The sequence below is a fragment of the Callithrix jacchus genome, chromosome 2 (assembly GCF_049354715.1).
Source record: "Callithrix jacchus isolate 240 chromosome 2, calJac240_pri, whole genome shotgun sequence".
In the NCBI taxonomy this organism is placed as follows: Eukaryota; Metazoa; Chordata; class Mammalia; order Primates; family Cebidae; genus Callithrix; species Callithrix jacchus.
In genome coordinates, this window is record NC_133503.1 from 195,404,838 (window position 1) to 195,431,840 (window position 27,003).

Consider the following 27,003-nt stretch of genomic DNA (forward strand, 5'->3'; position numbering starts at 1 on the left):
TTCTTCCCATTCCGGCTGCGAGAAGATGGTAGGACCCACTTCCGTATTAAAAAAAAAAAAAAAAAAAAAAAAAAAAAAAAAAACCTTGTTGGAAATCTCGCGATGGAGGGAGAAGGAGGTGAGGCCGGAACGGCATGGCGCGCTCCTGCGGCCGTGGGGAGGGATGCGGGTGGGCTGCGGTTTGAGGTCTCTACAGTCGAGCCGGTGGCCAGGTGCGAGCGGCTGTCCTGCTCTCCAGCCTGGCGTTCGGTGCCCAGAGCACCTGGCCGCCGCGCCGTGCCCGCGCCGGTTCCGGCGATCGTGGGCGGCGGGCGCGTTTCCCGGTGCTAGTTTATCTTTGCCAGGGACTGTTGTCGGCTTCTTGGGGCAAGCGACGCAGCCGTTTGCATGACCATAAGGAATAGGGATAGTGGAGGCACACTGATGCATTGGAATCACAGCTCTGCCGCTCTTCATAGCTGTGACTTTGGGGAAATTTCTTAAGCTCTCTGCAAAGTGACGGTGGTAAAGGTAGTGCCTGCCTTCCAGGGCTGCTGTCAGTTTCAGGGAGAACGGTGTCTGGCTCTCAGCAAGCTGTGTTTAAGTGTTTATTAAATTCACATTTTGCACAAATGGTCCAGTAAGTTGCCACGGTTATACAGCTAGTAAGAGACAGAGTTGCACAGCTTGATGCAGTGGGTCCCACGCCTTTTTTTTTTTTTTTTTTTTGAGACAAGACTGTAGCCCAGACTGGAGTGCAGTGGCGTAATTTCGGCACACTGCAGCCTCTGCCTCCCGGGTTCAAGCGATTCTCGTACCTCAGTCTCCCAAGCAGCTGGGACTACAAGCACAGGCCACCACGCCCCCTAACTTTAGTATTTTTAATAGAATAGGGTTTCACCATAATGGCTAGGCTGGTCTCGAACTCCTGACCTCAAGTGATGTGCCCATCTAGGTCTCCCAAAGTGCTGGGATTCAGGCGTGAGCCACTGCGGTGCCGGACGGGTCCCACTCTTAAGCCCTATATTGTGCTGCTTCAGAAAGATCTTGGCAACAGCAAAGATGTCCTCTAAATCTCCTATGCTGCCTCCCTCCCAGGCCCTGCCAAGATCATGACCTAATATTTTATAGGTTTGGATTCATTTGTTGAGGGGTTCCGGCCTGGCTTCTCCCCTACTGCCGCAGGACAGGAACTTAACTAATAAAGTTGTTTTTTTCTCAGACTTTATTAGGTACTCAATAAATGTTGAAATGGATACATGCACTATAACATTTGACCCTGGCCTGAAAGTCAAGATCTGACTTGGCGCCTGTGGTCCCACCTTCCCTGGGGACTGAGTCAGGAGGATGATTGGAGGCCAGGAGTTCAGTTTACAGTGAACTATAAGCGCACCACTGCACTCCATGCTGGGTGGCAGGAGATTCTGTCTCTAAAACAAAACAGGAGGGACCGACTTTGTTATGGGATGGTTGGTGATCAGTTAACCTCTTAATGCTTTTGGCATACTTACACTCTGGACGTAAAATAACACTTCAAGGACATTGTAGATTTTGAAGTCAGGTCTTATTTCACTTTAGCTTTGCCAGGTCAGTGTTTCCTCATTAAAAACGGTGACTTCTGCAATTCATTTGGCTCAATCAATTGTTGTGAAAAATGGGAAGTGTCTCCTGGCATCTTCTATGTGGTTTATTTATGCTGTAGGTATTAAACTGGTCTGCATATACAAGTGCACAATGAGCAGTCCTTCAGAGTTGTGATATTCCAGCATAAGCCCCGCTTTAAACATGTGGCTGGTTACATGTTACCTTCCAGACAGGCTCCTTCCCTCTTCCTGGCCTTTTTCTTTTGGCTTGAATTTGGATAAGAACCCTGGGTACCTTATACATTTGTCACTGCCTCTACCTTCAGCTGATCCAAAACTGCTACTGAACATTGAAGTTTTCAGCCAATATTGGAAGTCAGTAACCAAGCAGGGTCTGGATACTGTAGAAGTTCACCCCATCCTGTGTTTGACTTTCCAGGGTAGACTCCTCGTAAGTGCTCAATAAAAATAGCCAGTGGCCACTGCAGCTGTTCTTCAATAGAAGGACTCCTTGTTCCAAAGAACACCTGATGGAAAGTTCTTGCCGTTTATTTTTATTGAATAGTCTGGCAGTCTGAACATGTTCTGTTAGAAAGATTTGTAGAAACAGTCTTGATTTTAGTTTTGATTATTCAGGGCCTGATTTTCACTGATGAAAATCAGTACAGGATCTGGCCTGGAGGCACTTTGGGAGTCTGGGGTGAGAGGATTGCTTGAGCCCAGGTGTTTGAGACCAGCCTGGGCAACATAGGAAGACTCTGTCTCTATAAAAATAAATAAATAAATTAGCTGGATGTGGTGGCCTGTGCCTATGGTACCAGCTACTTGGGCGGCTGAGGTGGGAGGATTGCTTGAGCCTCAGAGGTCAAGGCTGTGGTGAGCTGTGATTGTGCTACTGCACTTCAGCCTGGATGACAGAGTGAGACCCGCTCTCACAAAAGAATCAAGTGTTTCTGCTGAATGGAACTAGCAGTGTAGTCATATATTGGATGTACATTGTAACTTCTTCCAAAGCTCTGGCAATGGTTATGGATCTTGATGTCCCCATGCAAATGTTTGTGACATGATGTTGAAAGATTTGCAGGGGTAAAAACTTGAGACAGAAAATAGAATGATTTAATTAAGGGACTCATTGCTCATGATGTTCCCTTTCTTAAAAACACAAGTATTATAGTGACTTTGCTCAAAAAGTTTCATCACAGTGCACCTAGAATAAAATGCACGTTCAGCCTGGCATTCAGAGGCCTGCCTTCCTGTTTATCTCCTACTTCGTGCTCAAGAAAGGCTTTCCCTGCATTCCACACCTTGGTTCCAAGGCTTGCTGCTTTTGGCTCCAACTCAAATATTCTCTCTGCCAAACACCTTAACTGGTCTGGTCCCATTGTTGGAATCAGTCTTTCCTCCACCTCCCATAAGCCTGTGGTGTTTTGTTTGTGTTATAACATTTTTCACAACCTGCCTTGTGCCTGCCTCTCCTGTACCCCACCCCTTATTGGTCTAGATGGGAGGCTGTGAAGACCAGGAACTCTTTATTATATCTGTTGCTGGTTGAATTGAAAGGGCCATATCTACACAGGTGAAATTAAATCTGGGTCATCTGACTTGTGTTTGTTTAATAAACTTGGTGAACAAATGCATAAGCTGAATATGGCATATCCATACAATGGAGTATTATTAAGCCATAAAAAGAAATAAAGAACTGATACAAGTTGCAACATGGATGAATCTTGAAGATATGCTAAGTAAAAAAAGTCAGTTACAGAAGACCACACACTATACAATTCCATTCCTCTAAGTCTAGAATAGGGGATTCTTTTTTTTTTTTTTTTGAGACAGAGTCTTGTTCTGACACCCAGGCTAGAGTGCAGTGGTGTGGTCTTGGCTCCTTGGTTCACTGCAACCTCTGCCTCCTCGGTCCAAGCGATTCTCTTGCCTCAGCCTCCCAAGTAGTTGGGACTACACGTGTGCACCACCGTGTCTGGCTAATTTCTTTTGGTATTTTTAGGTGAGACAGTTTCAGAATATTGGCCAGGCTGGTCTCAAACTCCTGACCTCAAGTGATTTGCCCACCTCGGCCTCCCAAAGTACTGGGATTACAGGCATGAGCCACTGTGCCTGGCCCCAGAATAGGGGATTCTTGAGACAAAATATAGATTAGTGGTTGCTTAGGGCTGGGGCCTAGGGGGTGGGTGGGGGCGGTGATAGCTAAAGGATAAGGGGTTTCCTATTGAGGTAATGACAATTTTCAAAAATTGACCGTAGTGATGGTTGCATATCTCTGAATATTAAAAAAAACATTAAATTGTATACTTTATCTGGACAAATTATATGCATATGAATTGTATCTCAAAGCTGTTAAAAATTGAGCTCCTCCCTGCAAATCATAGTATTGAGAATAATAATAGCAATGAAGTCATTACTTAGTCTCTCAGGCTTGTGCTAAATGCTTTGTATACGTTATTTACCTCTTCCAAGAATCTTATGTTCCAATAATCTTAGTATTATTACAAAATCTTTTTTTTTGAGAGAAGGTCTCACTCTGTCACCCAGGTTGGAGTGCAGTGGTGTGATCTTGGCTCACTGCAACCTCCACCTCCCAGGCTCAAGCAGTCCTCCCAGCTCAGCCTCCCAAGCAGCAGGGACCACAGGTGCGCCTTACCAGGCCTGGCTAACTTTTTGCATTTCTGGTAAAGATGAGGTTTTGCTGTGTTTCCCAGGTTGGTCTTGAACTCCTGAGCTCAGGTGATCCACCAGCCTCAGCCTCCCAAAGTGCTTGTATTACATGCTTCAGCCACCATGCCTGGCCAATTTTGAATTGTGTTTAAACAAATTATTTCTCAATCTTACCGAGGAGAAAACCATGCCTTAGTAACAACTTACCTTGTATTAAACAACTAATTAAGTTCTGAGTCTCCAGAACTGTGTGACGCAAATCCTCTTAACCGCTGTACTGTACAACTGGAATGTCCACAGGATAATTTTTTAGAGAGGGCATGACAAATGAGCCTTGACTTGACTTTTTTTTTGATACCAGGGTATTGCTGAGTTGTACATGCTGGAACGTACTGGTATGATCATGGCTCACTGCAGCCTCAGCCTCCTGAGGCCAAGTGATCCTTTTGCTTCAGCCTCCCAAAGAGCTGGAACTACAAGTGCATGCTACCACACGTGGCTAATTTATTTTTTGTAGAGATGGGGTTTTGCTGTGTTGCCCAGGCTTGAACTCCTGGCCTCAAGCAATCCTCCTGCCTCGGCCTTCCAAAGTGCTGGGATTACAGGCATGAGCCACTGTGCCTGGCCAACTTTTTTTAAATAACCAAATGCGTGACGACCACCATAGCAAGCAGAGGCATACCTTGTTTTATTGCACTTTGCAGAGAGTGCACTTTTTTGTTCTTGTTGTTATTAGAGATAGGATTTTGCTATTATTGCTCAGGCTGGTCTCAAATTTCTGGGCTCAAGCGATCTTCTGGCCTCAGCCTCCTGAGTAGCTGAGATTACAGGTGTGAACCACCATTCCTCACTCAGTCATGTGCATTTTACAAATTGAAGGTTTATGGTATCCCTACACAGAGCAAGTCTATTAGCACCATTTTTTCAACAGCATCGTGTTCACTTTTTGTCTGTGTGTCACATTTTGGTAATTCTCAAAATATTTCTTTTTTTTTTTTTTTGAGATGGAGTTTTGCTCTTGTTGCCCAGGCTGCAGTGCAGTGGCACGATCTCAGCTCACCACAACCTCTGCCTCCTGGGTCCAAGCGATTCTCTTGCCTCAGCCTCCCGAGTAGCTGGGATTACAGGCGTGTACCACCATGCCTGGCTAATTTTTGTATTTGTAGTAGAGATGGTGTGTCTCCATGTTGGTAAGGCTGGTCTCGAACTCTCAAACTCACGTGATCCACCCGCCTTGGCCTCCCGAAGTGCTGGGATTACAGGTGTTAGCCACTGTGCCTGGCATTCTTGCAGTATTTCAGACTTTTCCACTATTTTTATATCTGTAATGGTGATCTATGATCAGGGATTTTTGATGTTTCTATTCCAAGTGTTTTTGGGCTCCACAAGCCATGCCCAAATAAGAGTGAACTTAAACGGTAAATGTGGTGTGTTCTTACTGCTGCACTGGCCATTCCTCCATTGCCCTCCGTCTCCTTGGGCCTTCCTAGTTCCTGAGACACAACAGTATTGAAATTAGGCTGATTAATAACCCTACAATGGCCTGTAAGTGTTCAAGTGAATGAGCCACACTTCTCCCACTTTAAAGAAGAAACCTAGAAATTATTAGGCTTATTGAGGAAGCCATGTGGAAAACTGAGATAGGCTGAAAATTAAGCTTTTTGCATCACTTAGCTAAGTTGTGAATGCAAAGAAAATGTTCTCGACGGAGGTTAAAAGTGCTACTCCAGTGAACACACAAATGATAAGAAAGTGAAAAAGCCTTATTGCTGATATGGAGAAAGTTTGAGTGGTCTGGCTAGAAAATAAAACTGGCCACAACATATCCTTAAGCCGAAGCCTAATCCAGAGCAAGGCCCTAACTCTCTTCAGTTCTTTGAAGACTGAGAGAAGTGAGGAAGGTGCAGAAGAATAGTTTGAAGCTAGCAGAGGTAGGTTCGTTAAGTTTAAGGAAAGAAGCCATCTCCAGAACATGAAAGTGCAAAGTGAAGCAGCAAGTGCTGATGGAGAAGCTGCAGCGACTTATCCAGAAGATCTAGCTAAGCTTGTTGATGAAGGTTACTACACTAAACAGATTTCCAATATAGATGAAACAGCCTTCTTTTGGAAGCTAGAGAGAAAGTAATTCCTGGTTTCAAAACTTCAAAGAATAAGCTCTTTTGTTAGGGGCCAGTGTAGCTGGTGACTTTAAGTTGAAGCCAATGCTCATTGGCCATTCTGAAAATCATAGAGCCCTTAAGAATGATGCTAAATCTACCCTGCCGTGCTCTGTAAATGGAACAAAGCCTGGATGACAGCACCTCCCTTTACAGCATGATTTATTGAATATTTTAAGCCTACTGTTGAGACCTACTGATCAGAAAAACGATTCCTTTCAAAATATGACTGCTCATTGATAATGCATCTAGTTACTACTCAAGAGCTCTGGTGGAGGTGTACAACGACGTGAATGCTGTCAACATAGCATTCATTTTGTAGCCCAAGGATCAAGGGGTAACTTTGACTTTTAGTCTTGTTATTTAAGAAGTACATTTCATGAGGGTAGAGGTGCCATAGATAGTGATTACACCGATGGATTTGGGCAAAGTCAATTAAAAACCTTAAGGAAAGGATTCACCATTCTAGATGCTATTTATAACATTAATGATTTTTGAGAGGAGGTCAAAGAAGCAATGTTAATAGGAGTTTGGAAGAAGTTGATTTCAACCCTCATGGATGACTTTGAGACTTAAGTGGAGGAAGTAACTGCAGATGTGGTCAAAATAGCAAGACAATGAGAAGTGGAGCCCGGAGATGAGACTGAATTGCTGCAACCCGTGGTAAAATGTCAGTGGATGAGGAGTTGCTTTTTATGGATGAGCAAGGGAAGTTGTTTCCTGAGATGGAATCTACACTGGTGAGGATGCTGTAGACATTGTTGAAATGATGACAAAGAACTTATAATTTTTTTTTTTTTGAGATGAAGTCTTACTTTGTCGCCCAGGCTGGAGTGCAGTGGTGTGATCTTGGCTCGCTGCAACCTCTGCCTCCCGGGTTCAAGCAATTCTCCTGCCTCAGCCTCCTGAGTAGCTGAGATTACAGGTGTGTACCCCGTACCTGGCTAATTTTTTGTATTTTTAGTAGAGACAGGGTTTCACTATATTGGTCAGGCTGGTCTCAAACTCCTGACTTCATGATTGCCCACTTCGCCTCCCAAGGTGCTGAGAGTACAGGTATGAGCCACTGTGCCTGGCCAAGAATTTTGAATATTTTATAAACTCAGTTGATAAATTAGTGGCAGAGTTTGGGAAGACTGACTCCAAATTTGAAAGAAGTTCTACTGTGGGTAAAATGCTGTCAAACAGCGTCACATGCTGCAGAGCAACCTTTAACGAAGGGAAGACTCTTATCGTGGCAAACTTCATCGTTGTCCTGTTTTTAAAAATTGCCACAACAACTCCAACCTTCGGCAACCACCACCCTGATCAGTGAGCGGCCATTAACCTCAAGGCCAGATCCTATGCCAGTGAAAAGATTATGACTCACTGAAGGCTCACCTGATTATTAGCATTTCTTAGCAATAAACTGTTTTTTAAAAATTAAAAAAATATTTTTGAAGATAAATCAGACCAAAATGTCAAGCAAGAAAGCATTTTAAAATTAAGGTATGTACATTGTTTTTTAAGCAGTGCCACTGCACACTTAATAGACTCCAGCATAGCGTAAACGTAACTTTTATTAACAGCGGGAAACCAACGGTATTTGTGCAGCTTGCTTTACTGCAGTTCTCACTTTATTGCAGTGGTCTGGAACCGAGTATCTCCAAGTTATGCCTCTAAGTTCCTCTGTAAAATGCTAAAATTAGAACTGAGATTACTAAAGCTTTTGCTTTCTGTTGAATGCCATCAACTTCGTGAAGTTCATTTTGTTTACCACCATCACTAGCACTGGTACTGGTACTGGTAGCATTCTTCCTCCCACCGCACCCTGACCCGGTTGGTTTTCTACCATGAAATCAGTTTTACAACTCATTTAAGGGGCTTCAGGAATCAAGAACAAAGCCGCGCTGAGTGGGTATGCTGGCGATTGGCCAGCTGCCCTGAGGGTGACCCGCTGCTGTGTGCCAGCTTTCGGAGTTTCTTGGGTTTAAATTTATACTGCACCAGAATAGATTGCCACAGTTAATGGATGTGGTGGGAAGAATAACATCCCTTCCAGGAATGTCCACTTTCTAATTCCTGTACCTGTACAGGTGTAATCAATGATCTTGAGATGAGAAGTTATTTTGGATTATTTAGGTGGGCCCATTGTTGCCACAAGGGTCCCTATAAATTAAGAGGGAGGCAGGCATGTGAGAGAAGGTGATGTCAGGACGGAAGCAGAAATTGAGTGGTGTGGGGTCAAGAGCCTAGGACTGTGTGCAGCCTCTGGAAGTGGCAAGAGACAAGGAAACCTGCCTGAGGGCCCCCAGAAGGAAGGCAGCCCTGCCAGCTCATTTCATCCTGACCTCCACAACTGTATGATAATAAATGGTGTTACTTTAAGCCACTAATTTTGTGGCATATTTTTACAGCAGTTATAGGAAATTTATAGCTGCTCGACTCTGTTCTAAGTGCTTTACCTCCATCCACTTATTTCATCCTCACAATAACCCTGTGACCCCTCCACTTTACAGATGAGAAAACTGAGGTTCAGCAAGGACGAGGGATTCAGGGTCACCTCATTAGTGAGGTAGCAGAGCTGGGATCCTAACTTGACTAGTCATGCTTTCACCTCCTGTACTGTGCTCCTCATTGATCAATTTCAAAATCAATTTCAAGTCAGTATTAATTTCTAAACCTTGAGATCCCGTTTAAATGCATTTTAAAGGGCAAATCTCAAGAGGATGTTTAAGGTACCATTCATTTCTTTCTAATCAGTGATTGGGGTCTGCATTATTTTATACTTACGATAGTACTGAAATGATTAACTGATTTTTTGTTCTTTTTGGATCTGCTTTAAAAGTCTCTTTATTACCATACTTATTTAAGATGCTTGGTAAAACCTGACTTTTGTGCCTTCTATTACTTTAAAATTGTATTAGTGCAACTAGATTATAGATGCCATTCCAAATTTGATGTGGAATCCTTTAATTTTACATGAAATCAGGTAGTAATTAGACATCTTTATGCTTATTTATTTTTCAGGCTTTATTAGTTCAGAACATAAAAATACATAGTGCATGATTAAAATTTGTACTAATGGATATTAAATTAATAAATTACCCGATAAGTTTGAATGCACTGTTTTCTAAGGATGACTCCTAGACACATAAAAAATCAATATGTTGGAAAGAAAAGATTTTAGTCTTTCTATAGTGTTGAATAATGTTCTCCAAAATACGTTAATAGTATTTCGATCTTATTGTGGGATCCTACGCTTGGCATTTAGCTTGTATTCAGCTAAATTATCCTTTAAAAAGCATGAGTTTATTTGTCAATGAGAATTGTAGAAAAAAATACTATCTTGGATTTCAGATTTGGTGCGGTGTGTGTCTTTTCTGCTTGCTTTCAATCTAGGTGTACCCCTAGAAACACTTAAAGAAGAAAGCCAGTCAAGACATAGTCTACCTGCAAGTTTTGAAGCCAACAGTTTGCAGAAAAGCAACTGGGGGTTCTTACTCACTGGGCTTGTGGGCGGGACCCTGGTGGCTGTGTATGCTGTAGCCACACCGTTTATAACGCCAGCCCTTCGAAAAGTCTGTTTGCCGTTTGTACCTGCAACTACAAAGCAGATTGAAAATGTTGTGAAAATGTTGCGACGCAGAAGAGGATCCCTTGTAGACATCGGTAGCGGCGATGGACGCATTGTGAGTTCTGCTAAAACATTTTAAGGTTTGGAACCAGAACTTAAAATTTCTGCTTTACATTTATTAAGGCTTACCCAAAGGCTTTCTAAATCCGACAGCTTGAAAGAGTGCTCATTTCATTTTGTGTTTGTTTGACCAAACTATTAAACTACCGGTGTGTTTGGGATTCATTTTTCCCGGATTTAATTTGTTCTTAAAGGAGGATGTACACTGTAGACATGGCAGGTGAAAAAGAACAGTTAACTGAAAATGATCAAATTGTCTGTTTTTTTTTTTTTTTTTTTTTTGAGATGGAGTTTTGCTCTTGTTACCCAGGCTGGAGTGCAATGGCGCGATCTCGGCTCACCGGAATCTCCGCCTCCTGGGTTCACGCAATTCTCCTGCCACAGCCTCCTGAGTAGCTGGGATTACAGGCACGTGCCATCATGCCCAGCTAAATTTTTGTATATTTTTTTAGTAGAGACGGGGTTTCACCATGTTGACCAGGATGGTCTCGATCTGTTGACCTCGTGATCCACTCGCCTCAGCCTCCCTAAGTGCGGGGAGGTGGCATAATGAGAAGAAACATGTTAAAAAGCATTTCAGTCTTTTACATTTTCCCCCATAGTTGTTTGCGTCTATATTTGTTTGTATTCATCCATGTATAAGTAATAATTCCTGTGGGGTGATGTAGAGTTAAAATAAGAAGAGCCAGTGAGTAACCTTTGCTAAGCCAAAGATCAGACTTTTTTAGTGACCTTCTCTCACTTGACCCCAGTTGGGCCCCTATAAATAAAGAGAAAAGGCCACTGACAGGCAAGTGGGTGTCTCAGAGCAGGTTCCTCTGTGGGCAGGGTGGCAGCATCCTTAGCCTCATCCCAGTGATGAGCCAGAAAGTCCCAGCAGCAGTGGAAAAGGCTGGTCCTATGGAAGCATTTAGTGTGAAGGCCCGTGGGGCTCTGTCACCTCTCACTAGCTCCTACACACATAGAGACTGTAATTTTTGTGATTCTGAGCTGGAATAATGAAGATGAGGTTAAAAAGTAAGATTTTTAAATTTTGATTTTTGTTTTCTTTTAAAATCGTGTTGAGATACACATAGCATAGGGTTTACCATTGTAACCATGTGCAGGTGTACGGTTCAGCATATGAAGCACATTCACATTGCTGTGCCACCATCACCGCCACCCATCTCTAGAATACTTTTCATCTTGCAAAACTGAAATTCTGTCCCAATTAAATAATAACTTTCTATTCCCCTTCACCCCTTACCCTCTGGGAGCCACTATTTGTTTTTAAGAAATGTATTAGTGGCCAGGTATGGTGGCTGAAGCCTGTAATCCCAGCACTTTGGGAGGCCGAGGTGGGTGGATCATGTGGTCAGGAGTTCGAGCTTAACCAACATGGTGAAAAATGCATGTTGGTCGAGCTGTACTAAAAATACAAATACATGACTATACTAAAAATATAAAAATTAGCTGGGCATTGTGTGCCTGTAATCCCAGCTACTCAGGAGGCTGAGGCAGGAGAATTGCTTGAACCCGGGAGGTAGAGGTTGCAGTGAGCTGAGATTGTGCCACTGCATTCCAGCCTGGGTGACAGAGTGAGACTCTGTCTCAAAAAAAAAAAAAAAAAAAAAAGGAAATGTATTAGTCTGTTTTCAAGCTGCTGATACTGAGACTGAGCAGTTTACAAAAGAAAGAGGTTGATTGGAGTTACAGTTCCACATAGCTGGGGTGGCCTCCCAATCATGGTGGAAGGTGAAAGGCAAGGAGGAGCAAGTCATGTCTTACATGGATGGCGGCAGGCAAGGAGAGAGTGTGTGCAGGGAAACTCCCCCTTATAAAACCGTCAGATCTCATGAGACTTATTGACTATCGTGAGAACAGCATGGGAAGGGCCTGCCCTTATTATTCAGTTACCTCCCACCAGGTCCCTCCCACAACGTGGGAATTCAAGATGAGATTTGGATGGGGACACAGAGCCAAACCATATCAAGAAACCGAGGAGAAACTTTTACAATCCCTATTAGAATGCTTTACGTGTTTGAAGAATATCTGCGTGGTTTTGAGAAAATGTTTTCTTGCAGCATTGTAGTTACTTGGGAACTACCTTAGGTGGAATAGCTGAGTCAAGTGGTGCTCCCTTAAAGATAGGGGCAGGACAGAATGGACAGAGCGAACCCAGCATGGCCGCACATCCCTCCCACTCTCTGGAGGTGGATTCACTTCATTTTACCTTTACCTGTTTCCAGTTTTGAGTGAACAGTCATTAGCTACAAAGGAAATATGTAACTCATTGCAGATTTTTCATTGACAGGTTATTTTTATTGCGTATAGTTACTTGTTCACAAAACCATCTTCCCAGGCACATTCATTTCCCTGCTGCTGTGCTCGCCCACTGATGGAGAGGTGCAGTGGATTTTCAGCAATGTTTTGTTCGACCTCCCCTGGGATTGGCTCACCTAGATCAATTATGGAGGTGTTCAAAGTGAACCTGAATGTCTATTTTGATACTTGAGGTGAAATCTTTAGCCAATCAAGAAAACTGAGTTACATGGGTTGACTATTACCTTGTCCACAAAGCTTTATCACTTTAGAGACATATTTTTCAATGATGTCTTAGTCAGAGGAGGCACTTTTTGATGGGATGTTTAAACTGTCGATAGGAAACATGTTGTTTGACCTTGTATGTTCATTTTTTCTTCTTATTTTGAATAAATGTTGCCTCTCTCCACAGGTCATAGCGGCTGCAAAGGAAGGGTTCACAGCAGTTGGTTATGAATTAAATCCATGGCTGGTTTGGTACTCCAGATACCGCGCTTGGCGAGAAGGTGTGCATGGTTCTGCCAAATTTTACATTTCGGATTTGTGGAAGGTATGTAAGGCAGAGAACAGCCCTAGAGAAATCCAATGGAAAATTGTGTTATTCAAAATTAGTATGACTGAAAACTGAAAAACATTAAAAGAGAAAGAAGTAAAATCCAAATGAATATCCTGGCATAATGAAATGTGTAAAATTGGTAAATTTTACTAATAGTCTACTTTAGAGAGATGCGTAAAATTTTTATATGATAGGTCTTGTGAATGCCAAGAATTTATTTATAAAATTAAAATGTTATCATTTCTGTTTCTTACAAAATAATGAGATTTTTCATCTTATTTGGAAATCCTATAAATTATTATTGATAAATATTAGGCTTTCTGTTTGTGTGCCCATGTGCCCGTGTGTGTGTGTATGTTTGTATATTTAGAGAGATACAGAGATGGGTGTTAGAGAATTCTGCTGTCATGGTTATTTCTTATCCTCATAAAGTATAAGATACTTTCAAATTTATCTGTACTCTAAAAATGCCCTGTAATTTTGCTTTAGGATTGTTCCATGAAATGCTTTTTCTTAAATAAGAATTTTCCACTGTAATATTGTCATCAGTAGCTTACAAAGATTCACTTGAGTTTTGCTTGCATTGTTTTCTTATACCATATGTGCATAAACGATCTCTCTATAGAGTAAAGAAGACTTTTATTGGGCAATAAGAATTTTAACTGGCAAAGCACGTTTCCCCCCAGTTTTTCAACTAGAGAGCATTTTATTGCACTTTTTTTACATAGTTTTTTAGAGATGAGGAGGGGGACTTGAATTTTCAGGATGATTCAACAAAAAACAGATGGATGGTTGTGAAGTCTCTTGAGTTCTGGTGAAGCTGGTTTGGTGTAGAGTGGACTGGTGCGTGTGGCTCTGGTGCCACTGGCTTGGCCACCACCTGGTCACAGTGGGGTCGTTAGCTGTCTGACACATGACCACTGGGGCGTGCCCTGCATGGAGTCACCATGAGGATGAGATGGGATGACTTAAAGGGAAGCATTTGGAAACCAATGGATTGAAGTACAATGAATGAAAGCATGAATGTGTTCTTTCCTTGTGAAATCTTAAGGATGACCACCCTTTTTAGGAATTTGTCAAAACCCACCGTTTGGTACAATGGAAAACTGCTACCCATTTCTGTGAAACGAGTTAAGCTTAACGTTTGTTTTTTTTTTTTTTTAACGCTTCATCTACTGATCGCTTCCCCCCTGTTTAGGTCACTCTTTCGCAGTACTCCAACGTTGTTGTTTTCGGCGTGCCTCAGATGGTGAGTACGCACTTTCCTGCTCTCTGTCTGGGCCAGTTAGGGGATGTTGGAGGCCCTTCCAGCCGCACTGCCATCACTCACCGTGTGCGGTCGTGGCCTCCCGGAGGTCTTAGGGAACACTGGATTTCAGTTCATTGAGTTAATAAAATATCAGAGTCTTAGAAGCTTAATCATACAAAATTCAGTCACATTTTTAAACTTTGGCTTCAGATGAAATTCTCAGTGCCTTAAAAATTCCAATTTGGAAACTGCTTTATTAGGTCCCAGCGTCTAATGCAGTGTGCAGTTTTCACAGCGGCTCACCTCCGCTTGGCTGAAATCGCTCGGGAAAGTTAATGGGATGTTCCCTCTGAATTGATCATTCCTCCCATTTGGCAGGAAGATAATTTTCTGGGTGGACGAGCATTGAGTAGTTTCAGTTTACCTCAGTTTACTGATTTGTCAAAGAATGGCATATTGAACTTTGGTTATGAACTGTCAAAAGCGAAAATGCTGCAGTATTGTATTGGAAATGGCCCTCCTTAGCCCTTGAAAGGATGGTCGTGGTGGGAAGCTTTTACTGTGATTGCGGCTGCACAGACCATGGAAAGAAATCCCTTTTCACTTTTCAAAGTCTGTTATTTTAGCTATAATAAAATAGGCAGAATTGGATATTTGCTAAAATGCTGCAGTATAGCTGATATGGTTTTCATTTTTTTTAAAGGCAATTTACTTTTTTATTTTGTTTTTTTATTAATACCCGAATTTTTGTATAAGACATTTCAGTGCTTGATAAATTTATTTCTACCACTAAGACCTTCACTGCCACGCCATATGCTTTAATTTTAAAAGATTATTTAGAAATGCTTTTGTAAAAAAAAAATTTTTTTTTTTCTTGAGACAGGGTCTTGCTCTGTTGCCGAGGCTAGAGTGCAGTGGCATGATCTCAGCTCTCTGCAACCTCTACGTCCTGGGTTCAAGCAGTTCTCCTGCCTCAGCCTCCTGAGTAGCTGGGAGTATAGGTATGTGCTACCATACCCAGCTCATTTTTATATTTTTAGTAGAGATGGGGTTTCATCACGTTGGCCAGGCTGATCTTGAACTCGTGACCTCCAGCAGTTTGCTGGCTTTGGCCTCCCAAAGTGCGAGGATTACAGGTGTGAGCTGCTGTGCCTGGCCTTATAAAATATTCTTGAAAGTGACAGTATCCTGTACATTGATAATTCTCATTAGGCCTAAAACTGAGACCAAACTTTGGTATCCGATCTTTCCTTACCGAAGTGAAATGAGGTAGATGGGCACACTCCCTGGTTATTTTGAAAATTTATTTATTTAACTTTAGGTGCATACTGTATCTGGCATTTCTCCCCACATGATTCCTCTCCTCCCTCCCCACCCTCCTCTGTCTTTCCCCTACCCCCACCAACTGCCCCCAGTGTGTGATGCTCCCTCCCTGGTAATTTTTAGAAAACTAATTGGGATCGTAGATTGATATGTAATTTAGATGGTGATTTGCTACCTGTGATGTTTGGGCTTTCCTTCTAAAATGGAATAGTTTGCTTTTTGGAGACAAGTAACTTTAATTTGAATCTGTGCTTTATAAAAATAGAAAGTTAGCATGTAGTGGAAATTCCATGCTGTGTGAAAGGCAGGTTGATGAAACCAGGATTACTTGTCCCAGCGGGGGGCAGCAGTGGCCTTCGGTAGTCATCGTCACTCCAGGATCTGTGGAGCCAGTTCTGGGTGCTTCTTACCTTGTTTGGAGTAGGCTGATTCACTTTTTGGAGCTGTTCCGTCAGGGGAAATCAGAGTCTTCTTATTTATGAACGCTTTAGCGATTAATGTCCATTCTTCTGTATGAGAGAAATCTGAAATAAGGAATGTGTAGCATTTCACCATTCCCAAGGAAAAAGGGAGCAGCTGAAAGACACAAAGTGTCCATGTTCCCTGTAATAACAGAGATGTGGCCAGCTTGCAGATTCCACGCTGGTGGGTCAGTCAGGGGTGCGGAGGCCAGAGTGGCTTCTGTTTGTTTGGAAGGCTGAGTTTTGTGCGTGGAGGGCTCCACTTTCAGCCTTCATCAAGCTGTGTCTCAGTGGAGGCCATGAGGGGAGGGAGAGTGTGCTGTGCCAGTTGACCATGCCAGCCGTGGCTGGGTGACTCCACAAAGCCAGCATGCCATGAGGCATTCCTGTGGCAGCTGATGCCCAGGGAGATACTCAGAGAGCCAGGGAGCTTTGGTGAGGTCCAGAGCAGGAATCCTTGGGGCTGTAAACCCTAACCCCTGCTTCTCATGCCAGACTGATGATCCCTAACAGCTCTGTGCAGTTGTAGCTTAACATCAGAGGTGCCCTAGCAGTTCCACACAAGTGTGTATCTAATGGAAAAGGAGCAGGAATCCCACTTGGAACTGGTCAAGCCAGCCCTGGGGTGGTAAACATCCACGTTTAACACGAGCTTATGCACTGAGAGCATCTTTTCAAAGTGCAGAGCAGATCAACCTTGTTCTGTGTAAAACCCTTCTCTGACTTGCTGTTTTTAAGGATAAGGCCCAAACACTCAGTGTGGCCCTCAGGCTGGTGTGCAGTGACCCCTGTGCCCCTTCATCCTCCCATGGGCCATGCTGCCTTCAGCTGTCTGCACCAGCCCTCTGTCCTCTTGTCCCCCTGGACCTTGCCATTGCTGCTCTTCCCAGAGCCTGGGGCTGTGTCCTTCCCTCTGACTGTGGTCCCCTTGGCTCCGGACTCCACTGGTGAATAGCACTGACCACTCATGGGCCAGCTGTCTTTTCCTCTGTGCGGCAGTCCTTGATGCCTGATGAGGACAGCTCCAGTGGCCCGCTTTGCACTCATATAGTACCTTGTTGCCCTGTCCTTAGATGTGTTATTGTGCATTTCTTGGCCTGAAGTCTTTGACAGTGCTTGCTGTGTGCGCTACACCATCAGCTCAGAGGCAGGGACCAGGCCTCCAGCACTGCAGGACTCGCACAGGCATCACTCGGTAAACAGTTGCAGAATGAATGAATGTATTCTAAGTAAATACTTAGAATTTCACCGTTACTTTCACTTTTCCCAGAATGCTATCTACTTTCATAACTTCGAAGAATGGCTAATTTAATTTTAGTTACAAATTCTGTGATGATTTATTTTCTTTTTTTGAGACAGAGTCTCACACTGTTGCCCAGGCTACAGCGCAGCGGCACGTGATCTTGGCTCACTGCAGCGTCAGCCTCTTGGGCTCCCAGGTAGCTGGGAATACAGGCATGTGTGTGCCACCATATCTGGCTAATCGTTTAATTTTTTCTAGAGGCAGAATCTCACTCTGTTGCCCAGGCTGGTCTCAAACTCCTGGGCTCAAGCAGTCCTCCTGCTGCAGACTCCCAAAGTGTTGGGATTACAGGCGGGAAGCACCATGCTTGGCTGTTATGAATTAATGAACAAAAATATTATCATTATGTTGTAGTAAGGAAAAATCATTCATGGCTGAATCACTTTTTCTTCCTTTCTTCCTTCGTTAATTTGACAAGTGTGGGCACTATAGCAAGCCCTGTTCTAATCACTTGGAATACTTCAGTGAGTACCAGAGAAAACACCCCTGCCCCAGGTGCTGATATGCTAGTGGGGAGAGAAGATATTGTGTGAGACACCTGTAGACAATGCATCATACAGCAGAATCAAAAGTGCTGTGGAGCAAAGCAAAGCAAGGCGGGATGGGGCAGGGACAGGATCCCTGCAAAGGTGACCTTTGACAGTAGGGAGGGTGCGTGCAGAGAAGAGCGCCCTGGGCAGGGTGGGGGACAGTGCGGCAAGCAGGCAGGTGTGACATGAGTGTGTGTTGGGAGGTCAGAGAGGAAGCAGGATGGGAAGGACACCAGCCCTTGGAAGGGCAGGAGCCTTGAGTGAGCAGAGAGGAATGCAGGGCTGACTGGGCTTGAGAAGGGTCACAGGCTGCCATGTGGAGATGGGCGTGGGTATAAGCTGGGAGGCAGGTTATAAGCTCTTGTAGGTGTCCAGGCCGTGGAATAGCTGGTGAGAAGCGTCAAATTCTGTGTGCATTTGAAGACAGAATCCACAGGATTAGCTGGCAGCTCTAATGTCTGGGAGAGAGACGAAGGAGGGGTCACGGGCAGCCCCAGGGTGTAGGTCTTAGCTACCGGAAGTTTGGAGTTGCCTTGGGAAGTGGAAGCTTGTGTCTAGCACCTTCAACCACTGGGCTGTCCTGCCACACGCTCAGGATTGCCTTGAACTACGCTGGGGAAGGTGCAGGCAGAGCTGGCTGGGAAAGTCAGCATGGGCATGTGAAGTGTGGGTGTGCATGAAGTCAGGCTGGCAGTGATGGGTGAAAAGGAGTCTGGGGTTCAGGCCAGAGGGTGGGCTGGAGATGTAGGTCTGTCGGGCATCAGCGCATAGAGTGTGTTGGAGCCTGGGAGTAGCTGAGATTCCCTGGGGAGCATGAGGGACCTTGGAATTAGACGTCTGGGAAATGAGGGGCAACCAGTGGGACTCAGAGAAGGGGAACCTGGGGAGGAGGAAGTGCCAGGAGCGAGTTGCCCTGGCAGCCCAGTGTAGCTGCTTCCTGGGAGGCGGGGGGTATGTGTGGCAGGGCTGGGTTTTCTTATTCATTTGAGCTGTTTTCTACCTGTGTTTAGAGTTTCGAAGACATAATTAGAATAGGATGAATTCATGTCACTTTGAACCTATAATTGCATGAATAGTTTTGAATTCCATTAGGCAGACATGACACATCACGGCTTCTCTTTGTGTATGATATCAAGCACCAGATTTATTGCATATTTATGTGTAATTTAGTCAGTTAATTTCTTATGATGGAAATAGTGCCTTTCATTTTTAGGTTTATCTTGACTTAGCATATGACAATCATTTGGAAATAAAAGAAACTGTAAAAGAGAAAAGAATAATAGCATCATGAATAAGTTTACAATTATCCTTTTTATGAACAAAATTACCATAAGAAATCTCTGATATTTTGGAAAAACGCATATTGTTTCATTCTTTGCTTATTTAATTTTTCCCTCAAGGAACAAAACTTTTTTTAAAAATTCTATTCTGGCTGTTTAAAGAATAGAAATCCCTCCATCCTTAATAGAATTTATTCTGTGTTATCTTGGCATTGATTCTAATGAAGCATTAGAATTTTGGTTAATTCCAGCCATAGGTCATGTAGCAGAGATTTTTCTAAGCACGTTTATAAGATACATGTCAGGAATAAAACCATCATAGAAGCTTATCAATTTCATCTTGCTTTAACCTGTTGCTTTTTAGAGGAGTAATTTTTGCTTAGATCTTGGTTTCTAAATATCACCTCTCACTAAGGGGAACCAGGAATCTTTGAGGAAATGGCTGAATCAGGGCTGGGGAAGGGAAGATAAAAAGCCATGAACATTTTGTTGAGCCAGAATGTAAGGAAGTGCTCACAGTGTTTGATGGCAGCATGTCCAAAGGACAGAGAAGCCAGTGGCAGGAGCCTCCCAGTGGCCAAATTAGGACAGTTTGAGCATTTGAATACACAAGGACAGTAATGGATTATAACCCATCAAATGAAATAAGAATATAGGTGTTTGTCCTTATAACAGATCAGTAGATAAGGAGAGAGAGAGGGAGAGTGGGTGAAGGGAAAGCCCTTCCTTGTGGTAGAGTGCTGACTGTACGTGTAGAAGAAAGGACAGAATTAGCGGATCGATGCAGGCCAGAATTGTCCATGAGTGCTGCTTCAAGTGTGGGGGCTGTCTGTTGAGTAGCAGGATGTTTACATCATCTCAAAGCATCTCTCCATGAATGTGTATAAACTACTCATTATAAAAGGAAAAACAGCAAGTGCACAGTGGAGACACCGTATCCCACCTTCACTGCATGGTTAATCCCATCATCATCAAGAGCAGAAGGGCTTCCTGCGTGTCTGCGGAGCCCTGGTAAGTTACAGCCTCACAGGTGGAGTGTTGCCAAATACCACATGCTGCACCATGCATGAGCATGCATCAGAGGACCCACGCCAGGGCCACTCCATACGGTAACTGAAGAATGTTATTGTCACAGAAGCCAAAGAAAGATTGAGGAACTGTTTTCCATCTAAGGAGACCAAAGAAATGTTATGGCTAAATGCAAAAGTGATTCTGGACTGGACCCTGCCCTTGGGAAATGTTATACAGACCATTACTGAAACAATGACAGAATTGCAGTGTGACTGGAATTATTATATTGGAATACAATGTTAAAGTTTCCGAATATAACTGTGCTGGGATTATGTATGAAAATATTTTTCTTAGAAAATACACATTGAAGTATGAAGGGGGTAAAGGAGCGTATCGTATGCAACCTTTTCTCCAATGGTTTAGGGAAAAAATGTTCAAAGAGACAGGAAGAGAACAAATGTGACAAAATGTTGAAAATTGGTAAACCGATAGGCCAGGTGCAGTGGTTCACACCTGTAACCCAACACTTGGAGAGGCTGAGGAGGGCAGATGGCTTGAACTCATGAGTTCGGGACCAGCCCCGACAACATGGCAAAACCCCATCTCTACAAAATTAGGAGGTTGAGGTGGGAGGATGGTTTGAATCCAGGAGGCAGAGGTTGCATTGAGCCAGGATTGCACCAGTGCACTCCAGCCTGGGCTATGGACCTTGTCTCAAAGGAGTTCTTTTTTCTATTATTGCAACTTTTCTGGAAGTTTGAAATTATCCCCAAATAACAAGTTGAAAGAAGAAAGTAGAAAAAAAAGTATTTTTAGGAAGTGAAGGTGGTAAAGGTAGTAATATATTTTTAGGATCTGCAGATCAATTTTTAAGTAGTTGTTAATTTGTTGATGTAATTAAAATATCAATACTTTTAGCAAATAATAAAAACTATCAGTAGATTGATAATAAAATGATAAAACAGTGATGTGAGTTATACGATCAAGAAATTCATTATCAGTATGTTATGGATACATTTTTAAAAATTATGAAATATTTCATGATATTTCCAGTTGGTAGAATTGTGTATTTTTTTTGTGGTCTAACTATACCACACTTCATTGACTGTAAATGTTGATTTTAGAATGCACTGTTGCTATTGAGAAACAGAAAAAAATTGCCAATTATAATTCTAAGACAATGTCAGTTGTGTAATGTGTCCTGATTTCAGAGACGCTAAAAATGTGGAAAATGTAGCTGGGTGCCGTGGCTCATGCCTGTTATCACAGCACTCTGGGAGGCTGATATGAGCAGATTGTTTGAGCCCAGGAGTTTGAGACCAGCCTGGCCAACATAGCAAGACCCCCATCTCTTTAAAAAAAAGTGGAAAAATCATGTCTTAAATATGTAAGACTAGGTAAATTGAAGCGTTGACGTAACTTATTTAAAACTGCTTCTTAATATAATTACTGCCACATTCTGATTTTATTCAGAAAACTATAAATCTATGATAGACATCTGCCAAAAATGGCACATTTTATAATTAATACTAGAAGATGTTCTTACAACTGCTGCCAGTGTATCTTCTGTATTTTAGCGGATTGTTTGTTCATGTGTGTGTGTCCCAGAGTGCTCTTTTTTCACAGGTAGCAATTTTTGCTCAGGTATTTTCAGGGATTCTTAAATACAGAAGAACCTTTTGGGATCATTTACTCAGACTCACTGCTCCCTACAATAACAGCTGTTACTCTCCACAGATGCTGCAGTTGGAGAAGAAACTTGAACTTGAACTTGAGGATGATGCAAGAGTCATTGCTTGCCGGTTCCCTTTCCCACACTGGACCCCGGACCATGTCACGGGGGAAGGGATAGATACGGTGTGGGCGTATGACGCGAGCACTTTTAGAGGCCGTGAAACGAGGCCCTGAACATCCATGCCCTTCCAGCCGGCCATTCAGGCATAAACTTTACTGAGAGTGCTTTTCTGAAATGTCGGTCATCTTCCTGATCTGGTAGAGACTTACAGCTGTATTTTTAGCAAAGGAGCACAGTTGTCTTTGGTTTGGAATGAGAAATTACTATTACTTTCCATAGCTTTTGGAGAAAACAAACAGAAGGAAAACAGGTAGATTTAAAATCCGCTTTTGATGCCTTCTTTTTTCTTAAAAAATGTATTTACTGCCTTTTCCTGCTCCTGGATGCATGAAAATTTGAGTAAGTGATGGTCATACTTATGGGTAGAAAAGATGTCAAAAGCTCTTCACATTATAAACGACATGGCTTCGTGCCACCATAAGGGAAATGATTTGTAAAGACAGTGTATATTACCAAATGTTTGCAGTGTCCTATGACTTTGTTCATACTTAAGTTTTATCTCTTTCCTTTTTGTACTTCAAAATTAATTGTCTAAAGGATTCAGAGAGGTGTTTACATTTTGTAACATTTATTAGAAATAATTTGTTCCACCCCCAGATTCCAGTATTTTAGTGCATCTAAGATGTATACATGTACATTTGTATACATGTATGTGTAAATGTAAGCCCGACCTGAATTCAGATTCCTGTTTTGTCATAGGCAAGAGGCCCTCGAACCGTGACTTACTGCCTGTGAGCCTTGGCTTCCTGTGTGTCCCTGCCACTGGGATAATGGTACACATAACAGTGGATGGGGGACCAGTTTGTGAAACTCATGGCACCTAGTCTTTGCTTCATAAATGGCGTTTGTTATTTTAGACACTGAGAAAATGCTTATTCACAGAAGCTTTTTCTGATAGTCACTTTTTTGTTTCTTGAGAGCTGCCACTTATTTAATATTTCTCATTTAGGAGAAGAGACTTGACTGATTTAGATAAAAGAGGAATTAACGAAAACCTTTGAACATGAGTAGACAAGCTTCCTATATCTGTAAAGTGAATATTGAGTGGTAGTTTGAATAATTTGTGCTTATCACAGAAAAGAATTGAACTCCCAGTCATACACCTGTAAGCAAAGTATCAAACTGTCTTAATGGAGATGTAATGAAGTAAGATGATTGCATCTTTAAACTGATAAAAATATGGTCGGTTTGATAATTTTCATTTAAAGAGAACCATCTGGGGACACATTCATTCATTCATTCAACAAATAGGTGTTCGGTATCTAGTGTGGAAGAAGCAGTGAATAGACACACAAAGCCCCTGACCTCATTGAATTCCTATTCTGGAAAGGAGAGACGAAGAGATAAGCAAGTGAATCTTAGTGTGTGTGGAGTTCTCTTAAAGAAATAAACAGTGATGGTGTAGAGAGCACCTGTGTGAGTCTGAGATGAGGGGCTGGATGTTGTGGACTTCAGCCAGGTTTTTGGCAGCTACCAGCTATCCCTTTAACACTAGCTCCAGTTTCCTTATGACGAATGAGTTCTTTCTGTGGCGGGGGCTTTGGTGGGAGGGCACCTCTTGCTCTGCGCCTCTCAGTCGCCTTCCATTGTTGCTAGTCCTGTAATTGGTCTGGGCACACTCAGAGGGGGATCCATGGTAGCTCCTTGCCATGAAGATATGAGTAGGGGAGGGTTCCGTGGAGCCTTGGAGGTGTTCAGCAATTTCTGGAAGTGTTCCTGGTGGATTTATAGAGGCTTAGTGTGGTTTGGCTGTGTTCCCACCCAAATCTCATCTTGAATTCTCATGTGTTGTGGGAAGGACCTGGTGGGAGGTAATTGCATCTTAAAGGCAGGTCTTTCTTGGGCTGTCTTGTGTTAGTAAGTGTCATGAGATCTGATGGTTATTATAAGGGGGAGTTTTCCTGCACAAATTCTTTTTGCCTGCTACCATCCATGTAAGATGTTCCAGCCACGTGGAACTGTAAGTCCAGTTAAAGCTTTTTCTTTTGTAAATTGCCCAGTCTTTTTACCAGTAGCTTGAAAACGGACTAATATAGTAAATGGTACCAGGAGTGTTATGTTGCTGAAAAGATACCCCAAAATGTGGAAGCAACTTTGGAACTGGATAACAGGCAGAGGTTGGAACAGTTTGAGGGCTCAGAAGAAGACAGGAAAGTGTGGGAAAGTTTGGAACTTCCTTGAAGCTTGTTGAATGGTTTTGACCAAAAGCCTGATAGTGATATGGACAATAAGGTCCAGGCTGAGGTGGTCTCAGATGGAGATGCGAAACTTGTTGGGAACTGAAGCAAAGGTGACTCTTGTTATGTTTTAGCAAAGAGACTGGTGACATTTCGCCCCTGCCCTAGAGATTTGTGGAACTTTGAACTGAGAAAGATGGTTTAGGGTATCTGGCCGAAGAAATTAAGCAGCAAAGCATTCCCAAGGTGACTCGGGTGCTGTTAAAGGGGCTCAGTGTTATGAGGGAAGCAGAGCATAAAAATTTAGAAAGTTTGCAGCCTGACAATGCTGCAAAGAAAAGAAAAACACATTTTCTGAGGGGAAATTGAAGCTGGCTGCATAAATTAGCATAAGTAAGGAGGAGCTGAATGTTTATCCCCAAGACAATGGGGAAAATGTCTCCAGGGCATGTCAGAGGTCTTCATGGTAGCCCCTCCTATCACAGGCCTGGAGGCCTAGGAGAAAACGGTTTCATGGTCTAGGCCCAGGGTCCCGGTGCTGTGTGTAGTCTAGGGATTCGGTATCCTGCATCCCAGCCGTTTCCAGCCATGACTAACAGGGGACAAGGTACAGCTCGGGCTGTTGCTTCAGAGGGTAGAAACCCCAAGCCTTGGCAACTTCCACGTGATATTGACCCTGTGGGTGCACAGAAGTCAGGAATTTAGGTTTAGGAACCTTTGCCTAGATTTCAGAAGGTGTATGGAGATGCCTGGAGGCCCGGGCAAAATCTTGTTTCGGGGTGGATCCTCATGGAGAACCTCTGGTAGGGCAGTGTGGGAGGGAAATGTGGGATCGGAGCCCCCACACAGAGTCCCTAACTGGGGCACCACCTAGTAGAGCTGTGAGAAGAGGGCCAACCCCAGAATGGTAGATCCACTGACAGCTTGCACTGTGCACCTGGAAAAGCCACTGACACTCAACACCAGCTGGTGAAAGCAGCCAGGAGGCAGGGTGTACCCTGCAAAGTCACAGGGGTGGAGCTGCCCAAGACCATGGGAACCCACTTTCGCATCAGCATGACCGGGATATGAGACATGGAGTCAAAGGAGATCATTTTGGAGTTTTAAGAGTTGACTGCCCTGCTGGATTTTGGACTTGCATGGGGCCTGTGGCCCCTTTATTTTGGCCAATGTCTCCCATTTGGAATGGCTGTATTTATCCAATTCCTGTACCCCCATTGTATCTAGGAAGTAACTAACTTGCTTTTGATTTTGCAGGCTCATAGGTGGAAGGGGCTTGCATTGTCTTGGATGAGACTTTGGACTGTGGACCTTTGAGTTAATTCTGAAATGAGTTAAGACTTTGGGGGACTGTTGGGAAGGCATGATTGGTTTTTAAATGTGAGGACATGAGGTTTGGGAGGGGCTGGAGTGGTTTGGCTGTGTCCCCACCCAGATCTCATCTTGAATTCTCATATGATGAGGGAGGGACCCAGTTGGAAGTAATGGAATCATGGGGGCAGGTCTTTCCCATGCTATTCCTATTATAATGAGTAAGTCTCATGAGATCTGATGGTTATTACAAGGCGGAGTTTCCTGCACAAGCTCTCTCTTTTCTTGCCGCCATCCATGTAAGATGTGACTTGCACCTCCTTGCCTTCCACCATGATTGTGAGGCTTCCCCAGCCATGTGGAACTGTAAGTCCAATTAAACCTCTTTCTTTTGTAAGTTGCCCAGTCTCAGGTACATTTTTATCAGCAGCATGAAAATGGACTAACACAGGCATCAAGGTATGTGCAGAGTTACTAATAACTTAGCATTTTTGGAGTATCTCCATTATTTTCACAAGAATTAGATGATGCTTGTCTCGCAGCCTCAAGTGGACTGTTTCATTGAAGTGTTGTGATTCATGGAGTCTGCAGGATATTTAATTGCTCTTTGAAATTGTGGCTTGTTAAGTAAACTGTACAATAGGGATTCTCCTGCAGAGGTTAGTGTGGCTTCTCTAACTGGCTGATTTGAATTTTATCAGTTATTAGGTTAAGGACATTGATCAAATTTGTACATGACACAAATCAGAAAATGAGAGCTGCTAAGTTCACTGTCGGCAGTAGGATTTATAAATGCACGCACGGATGGGAACCAGGGGCCAATGCTAACTCAATGAAATTGAAAATAAAAGAACTATAGTTTAGGGGGGATGTAGCCTAACAGTACCTGTGATAAACAGAAATGAGGATTTCCGTCAACACTTGGGCTGATGGCTTAAGCAAACTCCCATCTGAATGCATCTTCCTCCAAAAGCTTGGCCCCCAGGATTGTAACCCTGTGCTCCCCAGGTGTCTTACGTGGACTCCTCAGGCCCTCGGTCAGTTCTGGTGTTCAGACTCCCTCAGATGCTTAGCTCCATTAAGTGCATGTGAGATCAAGTTTAAAAGAGTTACGAAACGAGACTTTCTTCCAGATAAACTACGTTCACCATTGCTGGGAGGTAGTATACACCGTGACAGGTTACAGCTCAACAGAATAGAAAAAAGGCAAAATTTTCGGCATTTAAACCATGCAGCTGTACTCCCTTCCCCTGCCAAAGCACTTTCCCCAGTGGCCAAAGGTATGGAAGACCTGGCTGTGAAGAATAAGTGTTCTGAAGTTCAGGAGTCTTCCGAGCTTGTGCTGTTGCATTTATTTCTCAGCTTATCCCTGGCTGAGCACATTCTGGGAAAAACATTGTAGTTATTGCAGAGCATACTTCAGGAGTCTACTTAAGTCAACAAACAGAAGAACAAGAAGTACCCTTGGGGCCCTATATGTGACCAGCCCTTCATTAACATGCTGAGGTCATCTGGACCACAATGGATCTGTTCTCACCTGGCTGTGCAGTGGCGTCTGCAGGCCTCTGGCCCAGCTCAC

At 43.3% G+C, this 27,003-nt stretch overlaps 1 protein-coding gene across 3 annotated transcripts; it reads left to right on the forward strand.

The window, feature by feature from the left end:
* Window positions 1-87: 87 nt before the first annotated feature.
* ATPSCKMT (ATP synthase c subunit lysine N-methyltransferase) lies at window positions 88-25,821 on the forward strand. 3 transcript variants are annotated; one of them, XM_054252333.2, is made up of 5 exons: window positions 88-118; window positions 9,773-10,062; window positions 12,781-12,918; window positions 14,123-14,173; window positions 21,819-25,821. In XM_054252333.2, exons 1-5 carry the CDS (start codon window positions 103-105, stop codon window positions 21,987-21,989), a joined length of 666 nt encoding a protein of 221 aa, XP_054108308.1. In that variant the 5' UTR covers window positions 88-102; the 3' UTR covers window positions 21,990-25,821. The 3 variants fall into 3 exon arrangements, with proteins under 3 accessions (XP_054108308.1, XP_054108310.1, XP_054108309.1); XM_054252335.2 differs by having other exon boundaries at window positions 12,781-12,874; window positions 21,819-25,818; XM_054252334.2 differs by lacking the exon at window positions 21,819-25,821 and adding an exon at window positions 15,057-21,259.
* The last annotated feature ends 1,182 nt before the right edge of the window (window positions 25,822-27,003 follow it).

Bases quoted from the DNA above. Each gene is read 5' to 3' on its own strand.
- ATPSCKMT (XM_054252333.2), top strand. The intron at 10,063-12,780 runs GTGAGTTCTGCT...CTCTCTCCACAG, and splicing joins GTAGCGGCGATGGACGCATT to GTCATAGCGGCTGCAAAGGA. The intron at 12,919-14,122 runs GTATGTAAGGCA...CCCCCTGTTTAG, and splicing joins ACATTTCGGATTTGTGGAAG to GTCACTCTTTCGCAGTACTC.